General features: G+C 40.2%; 1 protein-coding gene across 1 annotated transcript in view; it reads right to left on the bottom strand.

The window, feature by feature from the left end:
* itfg1 (integrin alpha FG-GAP repeat containing 1) overlaps positions 1-22,738 on the bottom strand; it is a 135,766-nt gene that overhangs the window by 25,573 nt on the left and 87,455 nt on the right. Inside the window, exons 11-13 of the mRNA XM_079594279.1 lie at positions 20,614-20,767; positions 16,856-16,961; positions 4,649-4,692 (exon numbers count right to left, since the gene is read on the bottom strand). Coding sequence (XP_079450405.1) covers positions 4,649-4,692; positions 16,856-16,961; positions 20,614-20,767 — 304 coding nt within the window. The remainder of the gene's footprint in view (positions 1-4,648; positions 4,693-16,855; positions 16,962-20,613; positions 20,768-22,738) is intronic.

Here is a 22,738-nt window from a genome sequence, read left to right as displayed (position 1 = left end):
GAGCAGAAGCTCTTCGTCACCTAGTGCCAAACTGACATAAATGAGGGAGAGGATGACCTGGCAGCATCAGATACAGATGAAAATCGTTCAGTCAAACACAACAGTGAGGGCAAAGTACACGGCCAGAGAATCTGACGCCAGTGAGACCTGAAGTCCCACACATTTCTTTGGACCGGGAAACCTACCCCATCGCCAACATCTTAGTTCAAGTTTATTATGCCATAGGGAAAATTGGCTTGCAAATTATTAGCATTTATCTGAAATACAAAATTATATTGTAACATTATAAATCTCTCTTTACTGTCACTTTGGATAAATTTTGTGAAAAAATAGCTAAATTCCTAAAGCATTACTTTTTTATAAAAATATAATTTTTTTATAATTTTTTAAATAAAAGGATATTATGAAATTGTTCATATACAATGTGACTGTATATCTTGCACTGGTGACCTTTCCTAGTAACTGCACATTTACTCTACTTTTAAATTGAAACCTCAAAAACTACAACATCCCAAATCCACCCCTTAAGCAATGGAGGTTGTTTGTAGCAGAGCTTACAGAGCACCTACTATTATCAAGATTTTCTTACTGGAGAACAGAAGAAGCAAAGCTTTAATCACACAGGAAGACAACATTTAACCCAGACAAGAATGCCAAACATAATGTCTGCAAATTCAGAAGTTACAAAGTAAAAAAAAAAAAACCTATTAAACTCTTCAGATTGGCTAAAGCATAGTAAACAACTGGAGATCCTTGGGCTACAGCAACCATACAAGGACAGGTGGATAACCCATCACGCTGATGAAACCATTAGACAGCAAGAGACAAAAGTTGAGACTGAGCAAGCCAGAGAACACAGAGAAACAATGTAAACGTGGGAAGATAAAGCATCAGAGGAAACAAAGTGATGCCTAAGACAGCAGAGAGGCGAGAGGCAGCTAAAAGGAGATAAACGAATACGTCACAAGAACTGAATGGGGAATAACAAACCCTTCAGTGAGTGACTGCAACCGTGGGACGAAGATTTCAAAAAGACTTTAATCAAAGAAACCCCTATACCATTTTTTTGTTTTTTAGCAAGAAAAAGAAAAAATGGCAAATATTTAATTGTATTTCTCACCATTATTTCTATGTATCATTTTGAGTGGGATTTAATAATTGTCATACAATCATACACAGTCATGCACCTGTTTCACTGAAGTGTCATTAATAGCAATTTCAGAAGAGGCACATTTTGAAGAAGAATCAAACTCATCAGATAGGCTCAGGGTTATCAACCATCGCTATATATGGGTTACAGTGAAGGATATAAGTTGGTGGGTTGGACTGCATTCTCACCAGAAGTAAAAAAAAACACTCTTTGGGGTGTTTTTTTTTTTTCTTGATTGTTTTGCTGCAGATCCAAGTACAACTGCAATGTACATACACTACCATTTTAAAGTTCAGGGTCAGTAAGATTTTTTAAATATTGAATTCAGCAAGGACAGATTAAATCGATCAGAAGTGACAGTAAATACATTTATAATGTTATAAAAGTTCAAATAAATGCAGTTCAAATGAATGCTATTCTGTTCCTCAAAGAAACTAAAAAACATTTATTATGGTTACTATAAAGATATTAAGCAGCACACCTATTTTCATCATTGATCATTCTTGAGCACCAAATCAGCATTATAAAGATTGCTGAAGGATCATGTGACACTGAAGACTGGAGGAATGGCTGGATATACATTCTACCTTCCTTACTGTCCCAGACTTTTGAACAGTAGTGTACAGGAACCCGAACAAAGAGAAAATGCACCAGGTTATGCATCAAAGGCTCCAAATTTACTAGGCATGAACAAGAACATGATCATTTGGATCAAGTTAATAGTTTATAATATGCTGATGAGCAAAAATGGAAGATTTCAAATTGCCTACTTCCCAGGGGGAGACAAATTATTAGGGAAAAAGTCATTATTTTTGCAATTCCACCGGATGCACAGAATTTGCACACTGCCCTTTTAAAGCTGTGATGAAATGGAAGTAGCAACATATCTTTTCTCCTGTATTGTGACTATATCTGTTACATGAGTATAACAGGTTATAGAAAAAGAAAAAAAAATTTAGGATGAGGACTCAAAAGTGGAGGTAGATGAACACGAGTTTGCGGGGATGGGTTTTAACAGTCCTGCATACGTCACCAGAGACGTCTGTTATTTTCACCAAAAGGTACAGTTATGACATTTTGATTAAACAATGAGCTCAATTAATTGCTCACAATAAGATGGAAAATACCAATTTAGAAAATAGGTGAACAGTAAATTTTAATTTTATGCTGACTGTAACCAAAGGTATGATTTACACTGGCTGTAACCAGGCAGGGTGTTTAGGATGCAACACTGCAAAAATAGGACAAATGCAAAAATGCTATGATCCAGAACACATTAATTCATCTGAACTATACGCTTCTACAACTAACGTCCCTGTTTCAGCATCTGAATATTAATTCAGCGTGGGACTGTAACATGTATGTCAGGGGTCCAGTCGGAGCGAGACAGGAGTGCGGCCCATCTTAAAGAGCTCTTATTTAAACATAGAGCCCTCTGCTATCCACTGCCCTCAGGGCAAACTGTCTGAACTCGGCATATCACCAAGTTAGAAAACACACGTGACGTCATCTGTGTGTGTTTGTGCGTGTCTAAAGAAGAGGATGAACGGCTGGGCAGAAAATGTATTATCCCTTCATTACGAAGGATGACAGTAAACGAACAAAGGTCTCTGACTGTGTGTGTGTCGCTCATGTATTAACAAAATAAATGAATTGCTTTGAGACCCTGCCAAGTGCACAGTGCTGCTCCAAAACACACACACACCTCAGTAACATATTTTCCTGTCTAATAAACTCAATAGCTGTCAGAAATTACCCAGTATTCTATAAATTGTGTACTATATATGGTGTCAGCCCTTCTGTTGTTCGAATTAAGAGCAACTGATTTGTCTACATGTTCACTCTTTTACATGTATACTCAGTGCACTCTGATGTATAGCGTACAACTGATAAAAACGCCAACGCTTATTTCCATTCACTCCTTTCCACTATCTGAATTCTTTGGCCTTCCACTGGGAACAGTGATTGAGTGAAATTTTAGACGCAGCTAAAGCAGATCTTTTAGCATTAAATCTACAGATAATGGAAACAAGTAAAGACACAATAGATGACAGGAGAGGGTGAAGGATGGACTGATAGAAGATAGAAGGCCAGAAAAAAGAAAGAAGAATTTGTGAATATGAAAAAGTAAAAAAATATAGAAGACCTCACAGACAACTTGAGAGTGTAGAAGCGAGAGAGCGAGAGAGAGTGAGAGAGAAAACAAGAGTGAGAACATAAAAGCCTGTCTTCTCGTCAGAAGGAGGACAGCTTTGTGACACACGTGCCCTCGACCACAACAGCTAGCCAACAACAAAGATAACAAGACAGAACTCGTAGACAATCAAAATCAACAAGACATACCTACATGCAGTGGTCAACTTATATTTGGTTAATGTCGATTATATAGCCAATATTTTATGAAATAAATTAAATGATGTGATGGTTCAGGGCCGGTAAGATTTTTTTTTAAAGAAGTTTCCTTCTCTTCATGCTTACCAATACTACATTAATTTGATCAAAAATACAATAAATAGTAATATTAACATATAACATATCTTCAGTGTCACATGATCCTTCAGAAACCATGCTGATGTGCTGCTAAAGAAAAAATTATAAGATGTTGAAAACAGTTGTCAGGAGTATATTAGTTTGTGTTTTGTTTTTGTTTTCATTCTGTTCCCTGTTCCGGTTTGCCCGAGTTCTGTTCGCTAGTTAGTTTCCATAGTTACTCATTAGTTTCACACCTATTCTTAGTTCCGTTTATTAATCTGTGTGTATTTAAGCCCTCAGTTTTCTCAGTTCATGGTTCAGTGTCATCAATGATTTATGCCGTTATTTATGTATTTCCGAGTTATTATTATTTAAGAAAGTTTCGTGTCTATTCTTCATCATTGTGGCATCATCACTGCAACCAATTTCTGACAGTTGTGCTGCTTCATATTTTTGTGGAAACCATGGTAAATATTTTTTTTTCCAGGATTCTTTGATTAATGGAAAGTTCAAAAGAATGGCATTGATTTAAATTAGAAATATTTTGTATCATTATACAAGTATTTACTGTCACTTTTGACAAGAACTAATTTCTTAAAGAAAACAACAGCAAAAAACAACCTAAAAATAACAACCCATACTGACTAAATGAGTGTATATATATCAAACATCAGCTACTTTGCTCTAATATATCAGTTAACCACTAACTACCATTATATGCCTAAGATTTTGCTAACTTTTATTACAATTTCTGTTTTATTTTGGAGGAAAAATAGTCTTACAGTGTTACAGGTTGTTCAAAGCACATTTAACTCAAATTTAACAATGACAAATAATGAAAGCTTATTAAATAGGCAAAATGCATGAAAGCGGCAGGGAATGTGGAGAACATTGTGATTGAATTTGTTTGATTTCTTCTGAAATCAGCAGGAACAGATTGCATGTTGGCCTGGTGATACTACACACATGCCATTGCCACTCGAGTGGAGTGTCTTGCAAGAAAGAGAAGAAAAGATTAGAACTCACCTTAACTTTTTCTGGACAGTCATTGGAACAAAGGCCACTGAGAACTGCAGAGAGAAAGAGATAAAGACAGAGAAAGGGAATCATAACTTTGTCCCATATATCTAGCCCTCAGATAAGACAAGTTGATTGCAGTGTCCATATCAAATCCACACATCCCAACACTGCTAAACACGGCCAGCACTACATTCACCTCCGCTCATATCACACAATTTAACAGCAACTCTGCTCCCGTAATCATGTTCAGCCAGGAATTATGCCTAGAGAAAATGAATTGGGCAAAAAGTGCACTAAATTCCCACTAATGGTGTGAAATAAGAGCCAGACTTTCTGCTTCTCTCGAGGCCAAAATTGACTGTGCGTTAGAGAACAGCGCATATGAAAGGGAAAGTAAAAAATCATTAATTGCTCATTAGTGGCACACAAAGAACCATCTGTGTACTTGTGCATCTGTCTTTATCGAGACGCAGCATTAGATTTTTAAACTGGCAGTGACAGGCAGCACTATTTAAAACAGTGAATTCGAAAGTTCATGATGGAAGAACAAAATTAAAGGGAGAAAAAAGTGCCTTTGAAAGTCTGTGATGGAAAAACAAATGATGAAAATGTTTTAATCACAACTTGTCCTTTGGAAATGTCCAGATTTTCATATTTGGTCTGACAGGCAAATGTTCTGCATGAGTTATTAGGATTGAGAAATCAAATATGTGGCTTTGGTTTTCAAAGTGAATGTACTGAGGGGTGAAAGAGAGGTGTGACATGATTCATTTTTCATTCATGCCTGGTCTAACAGTTTATTTCTGTGCTTGAAAGTCAAGAACAGAGAGATAAAGTACGGTATATATTTTCTAGACCTCTATGAATTAGTGAACTTGCTACAGGACAGTATGACTGATACCCCACTGTAATGTGTGATGGATAACATTTTACCACAGCACAGCTGCTAATAATGAAGGCACTGGTAGGATTTTAGGCAATAGGAAATCGGAGGTGTATTTTAGAAACTTTAATGTGAAAAATATCTGTTTTCATGAAAAAAATATTAGAACACAAAATACTGTATGTTGTTTACCAGTTAATTTAAAAATGACGTTTTCACCCTGGAACAACTGAAAGGATTTTGTTCCAATTTTCTATAATGTTCTGCAAAACAATATACCTAATAATATTCAGTTTTTGAACCCTTGATTCTTATTAAATAAACATAAATACACATATAAATGGCAAATATTTAATTATATTATAGTAGATGTTCTGATGCACATGGCATTTTTAAGGTTACCATGAGTAAATTTCAAATCATATAATATTTTTTTTTTTAAAAACTCACCAAGACTGCATTTACTTGATCATAAATACAGTAAATGCAGGTATACTGAGAGAAATATATATATATATATATATATATATATATATATATATATATATATATATATATATATATATATATATATATATATATATATTTTTTTTTTTTTTTTTCCAATTTTCAAACAACTGTTTACTAATTTAATATTCATTCCTGTGACAACAAATCAGAATTTTTAGCATAATTACTCCAGTCTTCAGTGTCATAAGATCCTTCAGAAACATTTTAATAGGCTGATTTGCTGATCAAGAAATGTTGAAATTCATTTCAATCAATAATAATTAATAATAATTTGTTACATTTATATAGCGCTTTTCTCAGCACTCAAAGCTCTTCACATATGTAAGGGGGGAATCTCCTCAACCACCACCAATGTGCAGCATCCACCTGGATGATGCGACGGCAGCCATATTGCGCCAGAACGCCACACACCAGCTTACTGGTGGAGAGGAGACTGTTACGGCGCCCAGTGACATGCCCGTTATTCAGTCTCGAGCGCCGTCCCCTGAATACTGAGTATGCATACTTGGCCTAGTATGCATCATTTGTGCGCTGATGATCGATGCACCTGTTCGCAATGAACGCTGAGCTCTAGCGTATATCTGGCTCGTTGGCTCAGTGTTCCTTGCGAAGTATTGTTCCACTACTGTGTTGCATGACTGAGCATTCTCTGGATAATTTATATAACCTATCTTTGATTTCTGAAACCCCTGCTTGCCCTAACGACTCTGATTCTGTGCAGCCTGCCAAGTGAACCCCTGCCTGTGACCCGACTTCGATTCGTGCTACCAGCCCTGAACTAAGCCTGCCTGACCACCGAGAACGGACTGAACCAGCTACCCAGCCCTCATATCCCCTTAACCCTTTACCTTCACCTTACCATTAATAAAACGTTGCACATGGATCCGTCTCAGACTCCTGCTTCAAAACAGAATACTTCGCCACCACAGGATCCAGCAGCAATGTCCGTTCTATCTACTGCATTTAAAGCCCAAGCATCTCAACTCGCTACTCACCATCGTCAGTTGACCCATCTAACCTCGTTGACAGAGGAACTTGTGAAGGCAGTGCAGAGTTTACAGAAGCCCACGGAGGAAATCCCTGTGCAAGTCGCGCCAGTTCTATCGCCAGCCGCCGACTCTGCATTCTCCAGCACTCGTATTTCTCTTCCTGAAAAATATGAAGGGGATCCAGGTAAATGCAAGGGTTTCATGCTTCAGTGTTCCATGTATCTCGCCCGGCAGCCCGCTCAGTACGCTACGGACATGGACAAGATTACGTTTATCTGTTCTCTTCTCACGGGGCGGGCTTTGGAGTGGATTACCGCGGTCTGGAGGCCGGATGGAACCGCTTTCACCTCTTATGCCGACTTTCTCGAGCGCTTCACGGCCGTTTTCGAGCATTCTGTAGAGGGGAAGGGATCGGAAGACCGCCTACTGGAGCTCACCCAGGGGAAGTGTACCGCTGCTGATTACGCGCTCAAGTTCCGCACTTACGCTGCGCAAACTGACTGGACTGATAGCGCCTTAAAGGTGGTGTATCGACGGGGACTCAACCACGACCTTCAAGCTGAGCTGGCCTGTCGCGATGAGGGGAGGAACCTGGATCAGTTCATTCACTTGTCCATTCAGATTGACAACCTCATACGATCACGCCGTTCCGGCATCCGCTCCTCGACTTATGCACACCATATCTCCAATCTGCACTCTCCGGGTCCCTTGGCATCGGAGGCTGGAGAGCCTATGCAAGTTAACGCCACACGGTTGACGGAGGAGGAGCGTGAACGCCGGAGGATGTCAAAGCTGTGCATGTACTGTGGAGGAGATGGACACTTCCGTTTGCACTGTCCCCAGCTATCCACACGCAAAGAAAAGACAACGGTGAGTCTAACTCTTGAAAGTCTAAATCCTCTCTCCTGTGTTTCTGTGCCTCTTGAATTTACAAAGGTTGATCAAATATTTTTTACTTCAGCGCTGATCGATTCTGGGGCGGCAGGGAATTTTATGTCTCAAGAGTTTGCTCATAAGCACAAGATATCTCTAATTCCCTCCACTTCTCCTCTCACAGTCGAAGCTGTTGACGGACGGCCCCTTGGCACGGGGCGCATCACTCATATGACGCAGGAACTGCGAATGCGCACCGGACTTCTGCACTGTGAAAATATTCAGTTTTACGTTCTTCAAGCCCCACATACTCCTGTCATACTGGGTCTTCCCTGGCTAAGAAAACATTCTCCGTCCTGACCTGGTCCTCGGTCCCATCCAGTGGGATATTGAGACTGAATTAGAACAAGCCAACACTAACTCCGAACCTCCGCCTGACTGTCCTCCAGGAAAAATGTTCGTGCCCGAAGCGCTCCGGGAGAAGGTGCTTAAACACGTCCATGCGCTGCCTAGCTCTGGTCATCCTGGCATCACTGCTACGATTCACATTCTCCGGAACCGTTACTGGTGGCCCACACTGCCTCAAGACACGACTAACTTCGTTCAGCAATGCCAGAACTGCAATACCCAAAAATCTTCACGGCTCCTTTCTGCAGGTCTTCTACAGCCTCTACCGGTACCCCAACGCCCATGGTCACACATAGCCGTTGATTTCATTACTGATCTCCCTCCTTCTGACAGACATACAACGATCCTTACTGTTGTCGATCGCTTCTCAAAAGCCTGTCGTCTTATCCCTCTGCCTAAACTGCCCACAGCCCTGCAAACTGCTGAGCACCTCTGTAATCTGGTCTTCCGTTTCTATGGTTTACCTGATGACATTGTCTCCGATCGCGGACCACAGTTTACCTCCCGGGTCTGGGCAGCCTTTTTTCGGATGCTTCAAGTGAATGTCAGCCTCACATCTGGGTACCACCCTCAGTCTAACGGGCAGGCTGAACGTCTCAATCAGGAGATTATTCGTTTCTTGAGATCCTACTGTCATTTCCACCAGGAGGATTGGAGTCGGTATCTCATGTGGGCTGAATACGCTCAAAATTCCATTTGTAAGCACTCCACGGGTCTAACGCCTTTCAAGTGCGTACTTGGTTATCAGCCACCTCTGTTCCCCTGGTCCGGCGAGCCCTCTAATGTACCAGCTGTGGATGACTGGATGAGGCGCAGTGAGGAGACGTGGAATCTAGCTCACACCCATCTTTTACGTGCCGTCAATCGCACTAAGAGACAAGCTGATCGTCACCGCCGTGCTGGTCCAGTCTATCAGCCCGGTCAGTGGGTGTGGTTATCCACCCGGGATCTCCGACTCAATCTGCCCAGCAAGAAACTCAGCCCTAAATTCATGGGTCCCTACAGGATTATACGGCAAATTACCCCAGTGTCTTTCCGCCTTGCCCTGCCCCGTCAGCTCCGCATTGCTCCCACATTTCATGTTTCTCTATTGAAACCAGCCACTGCATCTTCCACGGTCAGTAATGTAGAGTCTGAGGATTCCCGTTCTCAGCCCATCCTGATAGAGGGCGAAGAGGTGTACCGTGTGCGCCATCTGCTGGATTCTAGACGTCGTGGCGGGCGTTTACAGTATCTTGTAGAATGGGAGGACTTTGGTCCTGAAGAACGCTCCTGGGTGGACTCAAAAGATATTCTGGATCCTTTGCTCGTTCAAGTATTTCATCATGATCACCCAGACAAACCCGCTCCTAGTCCCCGCGGCAGACCTCGCCGCCGTCAGGGTTTTCGCGCCAGGAGTCGCTCCCAGGGAGAGGGCTCTGTTACGGCGCCCAGTGACATGCCCGTTATTCAGTCTCGAGCGCCGTCCCCTGAATACTGAGTATGCATACTTGGCCTAGTATGCATCATTTGTGCGCTGATGATCGATGCACCTGTTCGCAATGAACGCTGAGCTCTAGCGTATATCTGGCTCGTTGGCTCAGTGTTCCTTGCGAAGTATTGTTCCACTACTGTGTTGCATGACTGAGCATTCTCTGGATAATTTATATAACCTATCTTTGATTTCTGAAACCCCTGCTTGCCCTAACGACTCTGATTCTGTGCAGCCTGCCAAGTGAACCCCTGCCTGTGACCCGACTTCGATTCGTGCTACCAGCCCTGAACTAAGCCTGCCTGACCACCGAGAACGGACTGAACCAGCTACCCAGCCCTCATATCCCCTTAACCCTTTACCTTCACCTTACCATTAATAAAACGTTGCACATGGATCCGTCTCAGACTCCTGCTTCAAAACAGAGACAGTGATGAAGCCAATCAGTATATGTGGATAATTAGGAGGCCAGGATGGACAGAGGCAAAGGGGCAAATTTGGCCAGAATGCCGGGGTTACACCCCTACTCTTTTTCTAAGGATATCCTGGGATTTTTAATGACCACCGAGAGTCAAGACCTCGGTTTAACATCTCATCTAAAGGACGGTACTCTTTGTCAGTATAGTGTCCCCGTCAATATACTGGGGCGTTAAGACCCACACAGACCACAGGGTGAGCGCCCCCTACTGGCCTCACTAACACCTCTTCCAGCAGCAACCAGGTTTTCTCAGGAGGTCTCCCATCCAGGTACTAACCAGGCTCAGCCCCGCTTAGCTTCAGTGGGCAACCAGTCTTGGGCTACAGGGCTGCTGGCGTCCTTCAGAACGATTAATGTTGAAAATAGTTGTGCTGGTTTATATTTTTGTGGAAAATGTGATGTATATATATTTTTAGGATACTTTGATGAGGAGTATACATTGTGGGAGGAGTAAAATCTACAAATGTGGTTTCAACAACCAATGCATTTAACATAGTCCAGTTTTGTCTGGAATGCATCCCAGACCACTTCCTGAAGTGGTTTGAGAGATCGGATTTAAATCCACCTCGAAAGCGCTTCGGAGGTCATTCACACCTGGTCTTTTCACAATCGATAGGTATCCGATGAGAGAAAACGAATGAAGTGACCAGATGTAAACAGGCCCTATCTGATTAGTTAAAACTGTTCCATTTACACTTAACAGCCACATAAATGTGTACCTGCACACTGAATATCAATCCGATCTTCAATTCCAGTGCTATATGCAATATATATGCTTGCTGAAGAGATACTCCGCTACTCATCTGTGGCGGTCATATCTGTGACGATGCTTGTTGCATTAGCGCTTCATGTCAGGCTACTGGGAGCCTGTATAACTCTTTCATGAGTAAAAATTACATAAAAGGCTTCAACAACCAGATGCATATACATTTGTCCAGTATTGTTTGGAATGCGTCTCAAACCACCTTCTGAAGTGGTCTGAGTGATCGGATTTATATCAGTCTCGAAAGCGTTTCAGGGGGCTTTTAAGTACACCTGGTCTTTTCACAATAGGATTGCTATCCGTTCAGAGATATGTATGAAGTCACCAGGTGAAAAAAGTCCATAAAAGTCTTTGCGGTCACTTTTGATCATTGCAATGCATCCTTGCTGAATACTGCAAGCTTCATACCTCAAAGCTTAATACCTCGAAGCTATCTCCCCAGTTTAAAATATAATTTTTGTTTTCCACTCTCCTGAAATGCAATCATTTGAAATGCTTAATTCATGACACCATTCAATTTTCTTCTATACACACCTTAATGTGCATACTTAAATCAAGGAGGTGCGCTCTTAACAACTAATGTGCGTCAATTAATCACAAGAGCGATACATATTTTTTGGGTTAAAATCTACGGCGGAGCTAAGTTTGTCCCCCGAGGCATCTCGAGCATCAAAACACGTACACAGGGGGGTGGTCCCGGTGGCTAGAGCCACTGCCCCTCTGACGTGCCCCTCTCAGCCTCATCTCCCATCTCCATAATTGATCTGCCATATTTTAGAATGTTTTTTTGGTTTGGGCCACTACCTCAGAATGTCTGTACATGGCCCGGCCGTGTAGGAGGGCATGCACTGCAAAAATTCGCCAATCACAGATGTGGGTGTTTATTTGCTTCCTGAAAGATATAATGCTCCTTGGAACTGAATGTTTTTTGACAGAGAGTGAAAATGGGGCTGGGAAATTATTTTTTTTTTTTTTACAAATATATATAAAAAAAAAATTGGGGTGAAAAATACAACAACTGCTAACTTCATAACCACCAAATAAAACTGTAGTGTTACTTCACGGGCTCCTGCAAAAACTAAGCAGATGCCATCGAGATGACCGGGAATGCTATCGGATAGCTTTCTCCAGGTATTATGGACTTCCTTGTGGCAGACATCCTGGTGGCCGGCAGCTGTCAGATACATTTTAAATCTCTCAGGCTGGTGTTGCATGGCTAATATTGAACACTAGTTTGAACATACAAACTGACATGCCTGCACACGCATGCTAACGGATAAGGAAACATGCACACATAGTGGAAATGTCTCTATCAATGACAAGTTACCAGCAGGGCTTGTGCAGTGAGCTGAAGCATGATATGCACAGTTATGACACGCTCCCATCGTGTGTGTGTGTGTGTGTGTGTGTGTGTGTGTGTGTGTGTGTGTGAGAGAGAGAGACTGTGCAGTGCCCACCTAAGAGTACAGCATAAAACCGTTAAAAGACAGAAGGTTTAACACTGAATACCTCTAAACATTTATGATGTGCTTAATCCCAATGAAATGCCATTTTGTGAACTCATTTCATGTATAATGCGCTTGTTTACTGCCAGGGCTTAGTCTGAGCCTTCATATAAAGATAAGACTCGACATTCGTCTCTATTCCTCCCGCAGGCTCCATTTGGAGATCCTGGAAACCACTCTGATACAAAGAAATAAAAATGATCACACAGCGACATTGCTGGCATCAGACATCTATGATAAACTGAGGGGAAATACAGAGCGGTAAAGTGGACATTCGAAAAACAATTAAATAAAAACCATGATGGTTCATTCATCATGATGACATCTTGAGAAATTGATAAGGTTACGCGAACAATTTCCCAGACTGAACGTCCTATCCCAGGACGTCTGATTTGATTCTGATTGAATCTGCTGGGAGTTGGCAGTAACAATGGAATAGCTGTGATGTGATGGCTGTGAAATTGGACAAGAGGCCTGCTGTTCTGTTCTGCACTGGTAAACCAGATGCCACCGACACTCTAAGTGACTGTGTCTCATGTCATTCATAACAGCTGCCCCACACAGGCGCTCAACACATCATTACACCATCAGAGGTGGTGGAGCGCTACTTTATAAAGTTGGAACAAAACCTGTCACTCTTAATCTAGTCCATGAAAGTGGTGACCAGGTGGTTTTAAAGATGTGAGATCCCAAGCCCGGAGTCGTGAGATTACGTCCATTACCATACCCTAACCCATCAGCAGCGAAGATGGCTTTATGATTGGCTCTTAGTCTCAGCTGAGGTCAGCCAGTGATTACAGTAACAAGCAGTCCCTCATCACCTAATCATTACGCCTCTATGAAAGAGAAAGAAAAAACAACAACAACCCATCTCTGCTCACTTAAAGCTGCACTACTATCCTATCATAATATGCATAGACAACTAGACGTAAACCATCATATCACCAAAAAGTGTAAATAATGTGGCACTGTTCGTTTGAGCAGCCAGACACAGCAACATTGGCGAAGAGTGAGTTATCTAATGGGATGAGATGGATGGATAGACAGAGAGACAGACAGACACACAAAACTGTATTATGATAGATAGATATAGATACAGAGTCTGGTGTGTGACACCTTTCACTTTCCCTTCCTGATAATTCAGTGTCTCTCTCTCTACTATATCTGTCTAATAAGACAAAAAAAATACTACAGTGACTGACAGTATGAAATAGGAAAAAAAGGCATATCATTCATAAAATTCAATCTGAATGAGTGACATTCATAAAAATGCCTCCCTTCATGAGTTCCCATGTATTGTTGTAACGTGTGGGACGGGGGCTTGGTTTACAGCATGACAGATTGCAGATTGAGGAAGGAACGCACACTGGACCGAACAAAGAGTGCAGATGTTCCTCATTCCAGCTCATCTGCATTCTAATAAATGAACAGGAATGCAATCAGCTGCCATAGTTCTCCCTCTCTTCCTATAGCCAACACACACTTACTCATCCACACGCACCAAAACACACTCTCCAACCACAGTCTGTGTGTGTTTAGCGCATGCAATCACAGATAATTACAGCACCTGGCCTCTCCCCTCCTCTTGTGCTCTCCTGCTAACCATTCACTGCTCATTTGGACTTCTTTTTGCCTCTATTGAGTTGTAGCTCAGAGGAGAGATATAAATATCGGTGTATGAGAATTTATGACACTAAGGAAAATAAAGGGGCAAGTGGGTGCTTTACACATGGCAACAGATAAAAAGGCTGCAGATACTGGGATGTAAATGTAGAACGGGCGGAAAAACTAAGGCTTCAACGTATCACACGTCTACGATAAGGCTTGAAATCTTTTCATGTTCTGCTTCAGATTTATGTGAAAATAAATACACATGGCCTTGAGGACTTGGCAGCTTCGAACAGAACTAAATTGTTTATTTACTCCTCTGAGGACAAAATAACAGGGCTTCCCCGGCAATATGTAAACCGCTGGGTAAAGGTAATTGCATTAGAACAGCTTACACACCCACAATCCCTCTAGAGGACAAAAATTAGGCAAGTTGGTATAATGTAGTGGTGTACGTCACCTGCCTTACCTCAATGGACAGTGGTGGGTCAGGTGGGTCTCAGGAGCTTTCTAGTCTTTCATCAGTACTCCCATCAAAAATTGTTCCAATATTTTGATAATGTTATGCATATATGAATATAAAATGACTACCTGCAGTACAGAGTAGTTCACAGACTGCAAATGAAATAAAGAATCTGTGACAAACTGACAGACATTTGAAAAAAGTATTACAATAGACTCCAGCACTCTTTTTGTTTTCTGACTTATTGTTACATTGTGAGAAATTATTCAATGTGTGAGTAAACGGTCTGATTTAAACTAAATCGTGAACAATTTTAGAGATTTTTGCAAACTAGTCATAGTGATTCATTTGTGAATCTGGCATTTGATTGATTCTAAACAGCTGATGGAAAACTCACATGACATGAAATATTTATCAGGGAAATGATTCTCAGGTCGGTATACACTAATAGATTTTTTCTGTAACATAGGCACAGCAGTATTTCACTGGGGCTTATTGCCCCAGTAAAAAGGGTCTAGGTATTAAGGGCCCCTTAATAATACAATGGATAACTTATATTTTGGGCTGCAGAATGGCAGTTACTATCATCTTTGAGTTTGAAGTCATTTGCAGACAACTGTCTGAAGAAAAACGTATCTCATAACAATTTAGAGCACATGAACATATGGACTATGGCGGTTTCTTTTGTGATTCATGTGAAATTCAAACTCTAACCTAGTGCTTTTTAATGCAGAACAGTTTTTACTGTTTGAACATTGTTGCTTAACGCATTTAAGCATCTGTGCACTGTCTCAGAAGTGAAGTATAAAGAAGTGTAAAGAGCTAATACATTTAGCAGGGATGGGCCTTTATTTACAATTGCATCTCAATCAGACTGCGATTTACCTCCCAAATTGCCATGTTAACCGTTCTTTAACCTCTATATTACCAATTAAACATTTCGTAGTTAAAACAAAGTTGTTTCACTCGGGTACTTGTGTAAATATTTGTTTCTGCCAATATTTACACCAATGTTAAAAATTTTGGGGTCAGTTACAAGAACTTTTTTTGTGAGAAAGTAAATACTTATATTACTTTGCGCAAAAACACATTAAATTGATCAAAAGCGACAGCAAAGACTATTACATTGTTACAAAAGATTTCTTTTTAAATAAATCCTGTTTTTGATCTTTCTATTTAATAGAAGAATCCTATAAAAACCACGGTTTCCAAAAAAAATATTAAGCAGCACAATTGTTTTCAATATTGATAATAATAAGAAACGTTTCTTGATCAGCAAATCAGCATATTAGAATGATTTCTGAAGGATCATGTGACACTGAAGACTGGAGTAATGATGCTGATGATAATTCAGCTTTGCATCACAGGAATAAATTACATTTTAAAAAACATATACAAATAAACAAAACAGTTATTTTTTAAATGTAATAATATTATTTCACAAAATTACTGTTTTCACTGTATTGTTGATCAAATAAATGCAGCCTTGGTGAGCATAAGAGACTTCTCTCAAAAACATGAAAAAAATCTTACCGACCCCAAACTTTTAAACGGTAGTGTAGCTTCCAATTTACAGCAACAGACAGTCAAAAAGACGCACACCACGTCTGTGTGACTAGACAGGCTGACGGTAGAGGAGTGCAGGAGACGGAAGTCATGAGTCTGCCATTATTCACAGAGAAACTGTATAAACTACAGACTCATAAAAGCAGCTTTATCATGGAGGAGAGTCTATTTGTATAAAACATAACATTTATATTGTATATAAACATAAATTCCACCTCTCACTCACGCACACAAGTGGCTATTTGATTTGAAAGGGGCACAAGCATCTTGGGAGCACTTTGTCACTGCAGTAAACTACCCAGAGTGCCTCTCTCTCTTCAGAGCCAGACATTCTAGCTTACAGCAGTCTCATTAAACGGCACATCTACAGGGAAGAGAGAAACAGAGCGCGCTAATAAGCGAGCGGAGGGGAGATTTAGAGACTCTGGGTCAGTCTCATCCCTGTTTTAATCTGACACTGATAGAATGATCCTCACATGCTGTTACACTGAGGAAGCTAATCTCTGCGCTTGAGCTAGAGGAGGATCTCTCCTTCTTCTTTAATTAAAACACAGCAGGCAGGATTAAATGGCATCATGGCTGCTTTCTAGTGGACACATTTGGCTCTGGAAATGTCAGCTCTCCAAATGTCAGCACCCGGAAGCTCTACTGCCGCTACGGTGGCCAGGCTGGGAAAACTCCACATCTCATACTCACCGATCACTTTCACGAAATACGCGTCGGCCTCATAGTTGTTCTTCAAAGCGTGGATGACGAGGTCTTCCTTTTCCCCCTTGCTGAGCACGATCATATCTAATATACCCTGCAAATGAGAAATCAGAAACAATGTATCAAGCCCATTGAATCTCTCCCGTCTGATGAACACTCATATCCTTAATGGACTCCAGCAAGCTATTACGCTTCTTATCAGCCCCTCTCTGCAGTCTATTGGTCTCGCTCTTAAGAACATGGTTGCGCAGGGGCTCCTGTACAGATAGCATCGTAATACTGTGCTAATGATGACTAGCTCGAATGCTAACGGAATGAGACGTGCGCGTGCTGTTTGTTTAATGAGCCTTTAGCTTCATTAGTTATGCAAGCATGAGGGAATTCGAGGTAATTGGCTATATTATGATTACGATGGGGAAAAGGTTGCGATACAGATGGAGAGAAGGGTCGAGGGAGGGAAGGAGTGAATCATAGAGGAAGATATAATGGCAACATTAGACACGTGCATATAGATGCTTGAGGGCCGTCTGCAGCAGTGAGATGTTTCACTTCTTTAGGTGATCAAAGAAGCACATACAGAAATACAGACTCGCATACAGGCAAACACACAACATTTCTATAGCAGACAAACATGAGAAAGGCAGAAAAAAGGCATGAACAATGTCACAATGCAAATAATGGTTGATTAAAAAAAGAGAGATAATTTTCTATATGCAAAATAATCTTTGAATCTTTTGATATGGTGTGAAATTATGGGTGGGCGATACAGCAAAAAAGTCATATCACAATTCTTTCATGTTGGTTTTACTATTTTGCAAGTAACTGAGCATTACAGCCAAACTAATGTTCCTTTAAAAAAAAAAAAAAGCTTACAAGGTAACAAAATATAAAATAAAAATAACGGCAGACTTTTAGGTCAAAGTGGCGAAGATACAAATCGTTATGTCATTATTTTATCTTTGTTATTAAAAAATAAGAACAAAGATACACATTCCATATACACAACATAATATACAAATGAAATAAACAGTGCTTTATTTTTTCAGCTACAGTAGGTGTATTTAATAGTTGCATTCAAGTAAAAAATTGATTGAATAAATATAAAAATAAAACACTCTTCAGTGTATAAATTACACAATGATTTTTATTAAAGCTAATGTATTACGTTTTTCAGTCAAGAGCAGTGAGTGATTTTCTCTTTGTCTTTTGTTGTTTTATTAACATTAAAAGGATAATTCCCCCAAAATTTAAATTCTGTCATCATTTACCGGTACTCCTTTTTCATTTACTCAGATTTAGTTGTTTTAAATCTGAATGAGTTTCTTTCTTCAGTTGAAAATAAAAGTTATTTTGAAGAAAGTGGGTAACCAAACAGTTACTGGTCCATAGTGAGTTCCATAGTATACATATTTTTTTTTTTACTATGGAAGTCAATGGGGACCAGCGACTGTTTGGTTACCCACACTCTACACAATATCTTATTTTCTGTTCAACACAAGAAAGAAATTAATACAGGTTTGGAGCAACATTAGAGAGTAAATAATTTGTATTATTGGGTGAACTATCCCTTTAAGGACAAGCGGAAGTATGTTTACTGTTAGGCCGTGTGTCCACCAAAGCGTTTTTAGCCAGCTGAAAACGCCTAGCTGTAAGCGCTTGAGAGCGTTTTGGCAACGCAGCGTTTTTTTCAGTGGATACGCTTCGTTGCTATGATACAGAGTATCCGTTGGTCGTGTGGTATTAGTCCCGCCCCTCCTCCACTGTGATTGGACGGTTGGGTAAAAAGTGACAGTGATGAGCACTGCGTTTTACACAAAGTTGAACATTCTTCAACTCTCTGTGACCTGTAAAAATCGGCAAACGCTCAGCATTTCAGTGTGAAAAAGATGCTGTGCTCCCTTTGAAAACAATTGAAAAAACATGCAAGTCGCGTGAAAAACGCTTTGGTGGACACACAGCCTTAGGCTGCTGTCACTTTAAGATCCGCACACATCTAATATACAGACGCATCCGATTTTCTCTCAAATGTTTGCTTTCACTTTAGACATAACCAACTGTGTTTATTTAAACCTTCTGTGTATTTGAAAGTATTAGCGCAATACGACTCGAAAGATAACAGTCCAGTGACCAGGCGCTGTTTGACAGGCTTTTAGTTAGCGCGAGTTTCGGGTGTACGCGCTCAGAAAATCGCATGTCAGAACAGCGCATCTGCACGCGAATGAAATGTTTAACCGGCAAGCCCTTTAAAGCACATGCAAATAATAAACATTTGTGAATGGCAGTGACCTTTACGTTAACATGTGATGTGAATGTACGTCTCGTTGTACAGTATGTTGAGACACAGGTGTCAGAACTGCAAATTATAGAATGCACTGTAGCATGATACTACGATATTTCTTCAAAAGTCGATCGTGGAGAGACATTTTAACCATCCATGATCAAAATTCGTGATATCGCACACCCCTAGGCAAATTTGACCTGTACATTTGAGATTACCCCATTACTGTATGCAGAAACTGGGAATTAGACAAGATAGACAATAGCCAGACGCATTCATGTGTGTCTTCAATAACTCTGATCAAAGGACACTCAGAATCAATATATAACAAGCCTTAAACATCAGTGAGATACACACAGCTCAAGGGAGGAGAGATAGAGCTCTCGCAGGGAAGCTATACGTTTGGAGAAAATATACTATACTAAGAGCAGAAAATAAGAGGTGAAGACCCCAAACCCTTAATTCTGCTCAACAGAAACAGTGCAGTGAATGAAAAAAAGAGAGGAGGCAAGGCTTTTTCACAGTCAATCTGAATTCTGTAGTAGTATTTTTTGGCAAAATAAGAATGTGAAATGTAACAAGACTTTGAACCCCTTGACAAGAGGTCTGAAAATTCTGCATGATCATTTCAATTTGAATTGACTTTCAATTGTTTGGGTGTCACTGTCAAAACATAATAAATGACAGACCAACAAAATATTAAATAAAATAATATTGTGTTTGGGTCATGTGTCTAGAACCAGCATTTCTAGATGTTGTGTTATTTTAGTATTATTTTTTATATTACTATAGTATTTATTAATATTAAATGTTTATTTGAATTAGCTTTAGTTTTCATTTAGTCTACATTTAAGTAATTTTGTAGTTGTTTTGCCATTTTGATTAGCTATTTTTTAATAATTCTAATTAGTGTTAATTTATTCATAATTTATTATTATTTTTAATTAATTTAAGAACTAAGTGAAATATATTTTACAAGTCAGTTGCTATGCAATATTTCTAAATTTCATGTAATTTTTTATGATTACGTTTTTCATCTAATATTCATATTTCATTTTATTTTAGCTTTATAGCAATTGATGAAAGCTATTTTTTAATAGTTTTAGTTAACAACAACAACACTGCCGCTTATTCACATCAGGTTCAAAGAAGTCTTTAAACTACAGAGACTGCTACACTATTGGATGACAGGATGTTAAGCATGAGAGACTGGGGTTTGTTGGAAATGTAGAGGGTGTAGTTCTCTACTCTCAATGTCAAAAGAGGACACACCACTGCGCCACACCACTGGGGCAACATTACAGTCAGAGTAAATCAGATAATAACTAAAGCTCGGTATAATGCGGGTCACAGAGACATCAACAAGATGAAGAAAGAGTGATCGGGGACAGAGAAAGGGAGGGGGATTAAAGCAGCAGCAGGGTTTTAATTAAAGCGCCAAAAGCAAGGGGAAAAGGCCAACACTTACGTCCTCATAGATGTCAAAAAAAGTGGCCACAACAGCCCTGGGGATGGCACTGAGGTCTGACTGTTCCCAGTGCACACTGAACATGCGGCCCACCTCCCGACAGCTCGCGTTATTACACGCCACGTTCTCCAGCAGGAATGCCTGCTGCTGCGTGCTGTGGACAGGGAAAGAAAGGGAGAAATGACTTTTAATGTGAGTATATCTGAGGAACACAATGCTCAAATGTACTGTATGCAAAGACACTGTGTCATGTTGAATTTAACCCTTGCTAATTAAGTTTGCAAGCATATAGCAAATCACTGAACTCTGACCAATTAAAGAGCATGTCTGAGCACTGAACACTACTTCAATTACAATATTATCCACACACACGCACACCGCGGAGAACAGTGGAGAAGCAGAGGGCTTGATGAGTGAGTGAGACTGGAAAAATGCCTGAAACTTGTGCACTGAACTTTTCGATCCCTAAATATAAAAAGCAATTAGGCAGAACCTATTCCTCCCCATAATTCAGTGCTGAGTGTGGGGGAGCTGGATCTGTGAGACAGCAGTGAATTTTGAAATGAGATGCTTTTCTGCATTGCTCAACAACCCATCTGCCAGGCCTCTGCCTTATTCAGGACCCTTTTTCGTACCTTTATTTCACAGCCATTTCCCCCCCATAGTCTGATATTTACCAGTGACACTTCTCAGAACTCCTCTAATTTCAACCTGGGCATGCGTGAGGCTAAAAATAGAAACTGTATGAAGGTATTTCTTCTCTTTCTTCCTTCTGCTGTTTCTCAGAAATGCAGATGAGAAGTGCACAAAACATACATTTGAAGCGTGTTAACTGCTGCCAACTTATCACAAAGCACATACTCCAGTTGAGCTGCATAAACAGATTGAGCTGCATAAACAATGTTACAGCTTCGAAACAAGTTGAGCATTATCGACATACTGCTGATTACCACAGACAGAAATCAATTGAATAAAAACAAAGAAGAATGTTGTTTAAACTAATATATATATAAATACACTATTATTCAAAAGATCCATTTTGAATTTCTCTATTATTTCACAAGTTTCAAGTATCACTTTGAAAACCGTTGTACTGCTTAATATTTTTGTGGAAACCATGCTACTTTTTTCAGGATTCTTCGATTTATATAGAAAGATTTAAAAAAGCATTTATTTACTATTTTGAATTTACTGTGACTTTTGATCAATTTAATGCATCCTTGCAGAATAAACATTAATTAATCTAAAAAAAACAAAAACAAAAGACCCCAAACTTTCTCTCACTTTACACTGTATATGTGTGTACAAAGTTGGCTGTATTTGTGTACACTTACAGTAGAGGAAAAGAGGCCTCACAGTAAGAAAATTAGGCGTGAAACAGACACACACCACTCAATACAGTGTGTTCAATTCAGTAATTATATCCATCTCAACCCAAATGATTGTCAGGTCAGATTTAGTTGATCTAATGGACCCCAGCACAACCACTACTCTGTTCAATACACACCCACAGATGGGACTCAACATGTTCTACGACTACAAATAATGTGATTAATGATTTAAACTCATATTCAAGTTGGACCATGACAATTAATTTCCCAGTTTAGTTGTCCGGGATGGTTTGGCAGGCGATGAGTCTTTCTGTGCGGATTGTCTTGGTCAGTCTGGAGCTTGGTGCACTAATCTGTGCATTTCACAGCCAAAGCCCCTGTACACCTTTGCTGGCCACCCATCAGTGCAGGCTGATTTGGGAGGGGGGGCTTTTGCCAAAGTCAGCCAGCCAAGCAGACAGACTTTGTCCCCTCACAGGATTAAATGACACCAGACTTCCTGCTGCACGGAGGAAAGATGCTTTACTGAAGCTTTCACAGGTTTAACTGGCGGCCACACACAGAAGGAAAGTTTTTGTCCTTGTATTTGGCTGTACAACTGTCATGACTGCCAATTTAAAGACTAGTAGTTAAAATACACCAGTGCATTTGGAAAGCATCTGTCCTCAAAGCACATAGACAGTGGAAGAGTTAGGTGCCAGAATTCGTGTGTGTGAACCAGAGTGGTATTTTAAGTATGTGCGTGTGAGTACAGTATGTGTCATTATGAGTGTGTGTCTGGTCACTGGGCATGC

This window comes from Phoxinus phoxinus, assembly GCF_949152265.1.
Source record: "Phoxinus phoxinus genome assembly, chromosome: 2".
Lineage (NCBI taxonomy): Eukaryota > Metazoa > Chordata > Actinopteri > Cypriniformes > Leuciscidae > Phoxinus > Phoxinus phoxinus.
The sequence above is the reverse complement of the archived record's forward strand: the minus strand, read 5'-3'. Positions and strand labels throughout refer to the sequence as shown.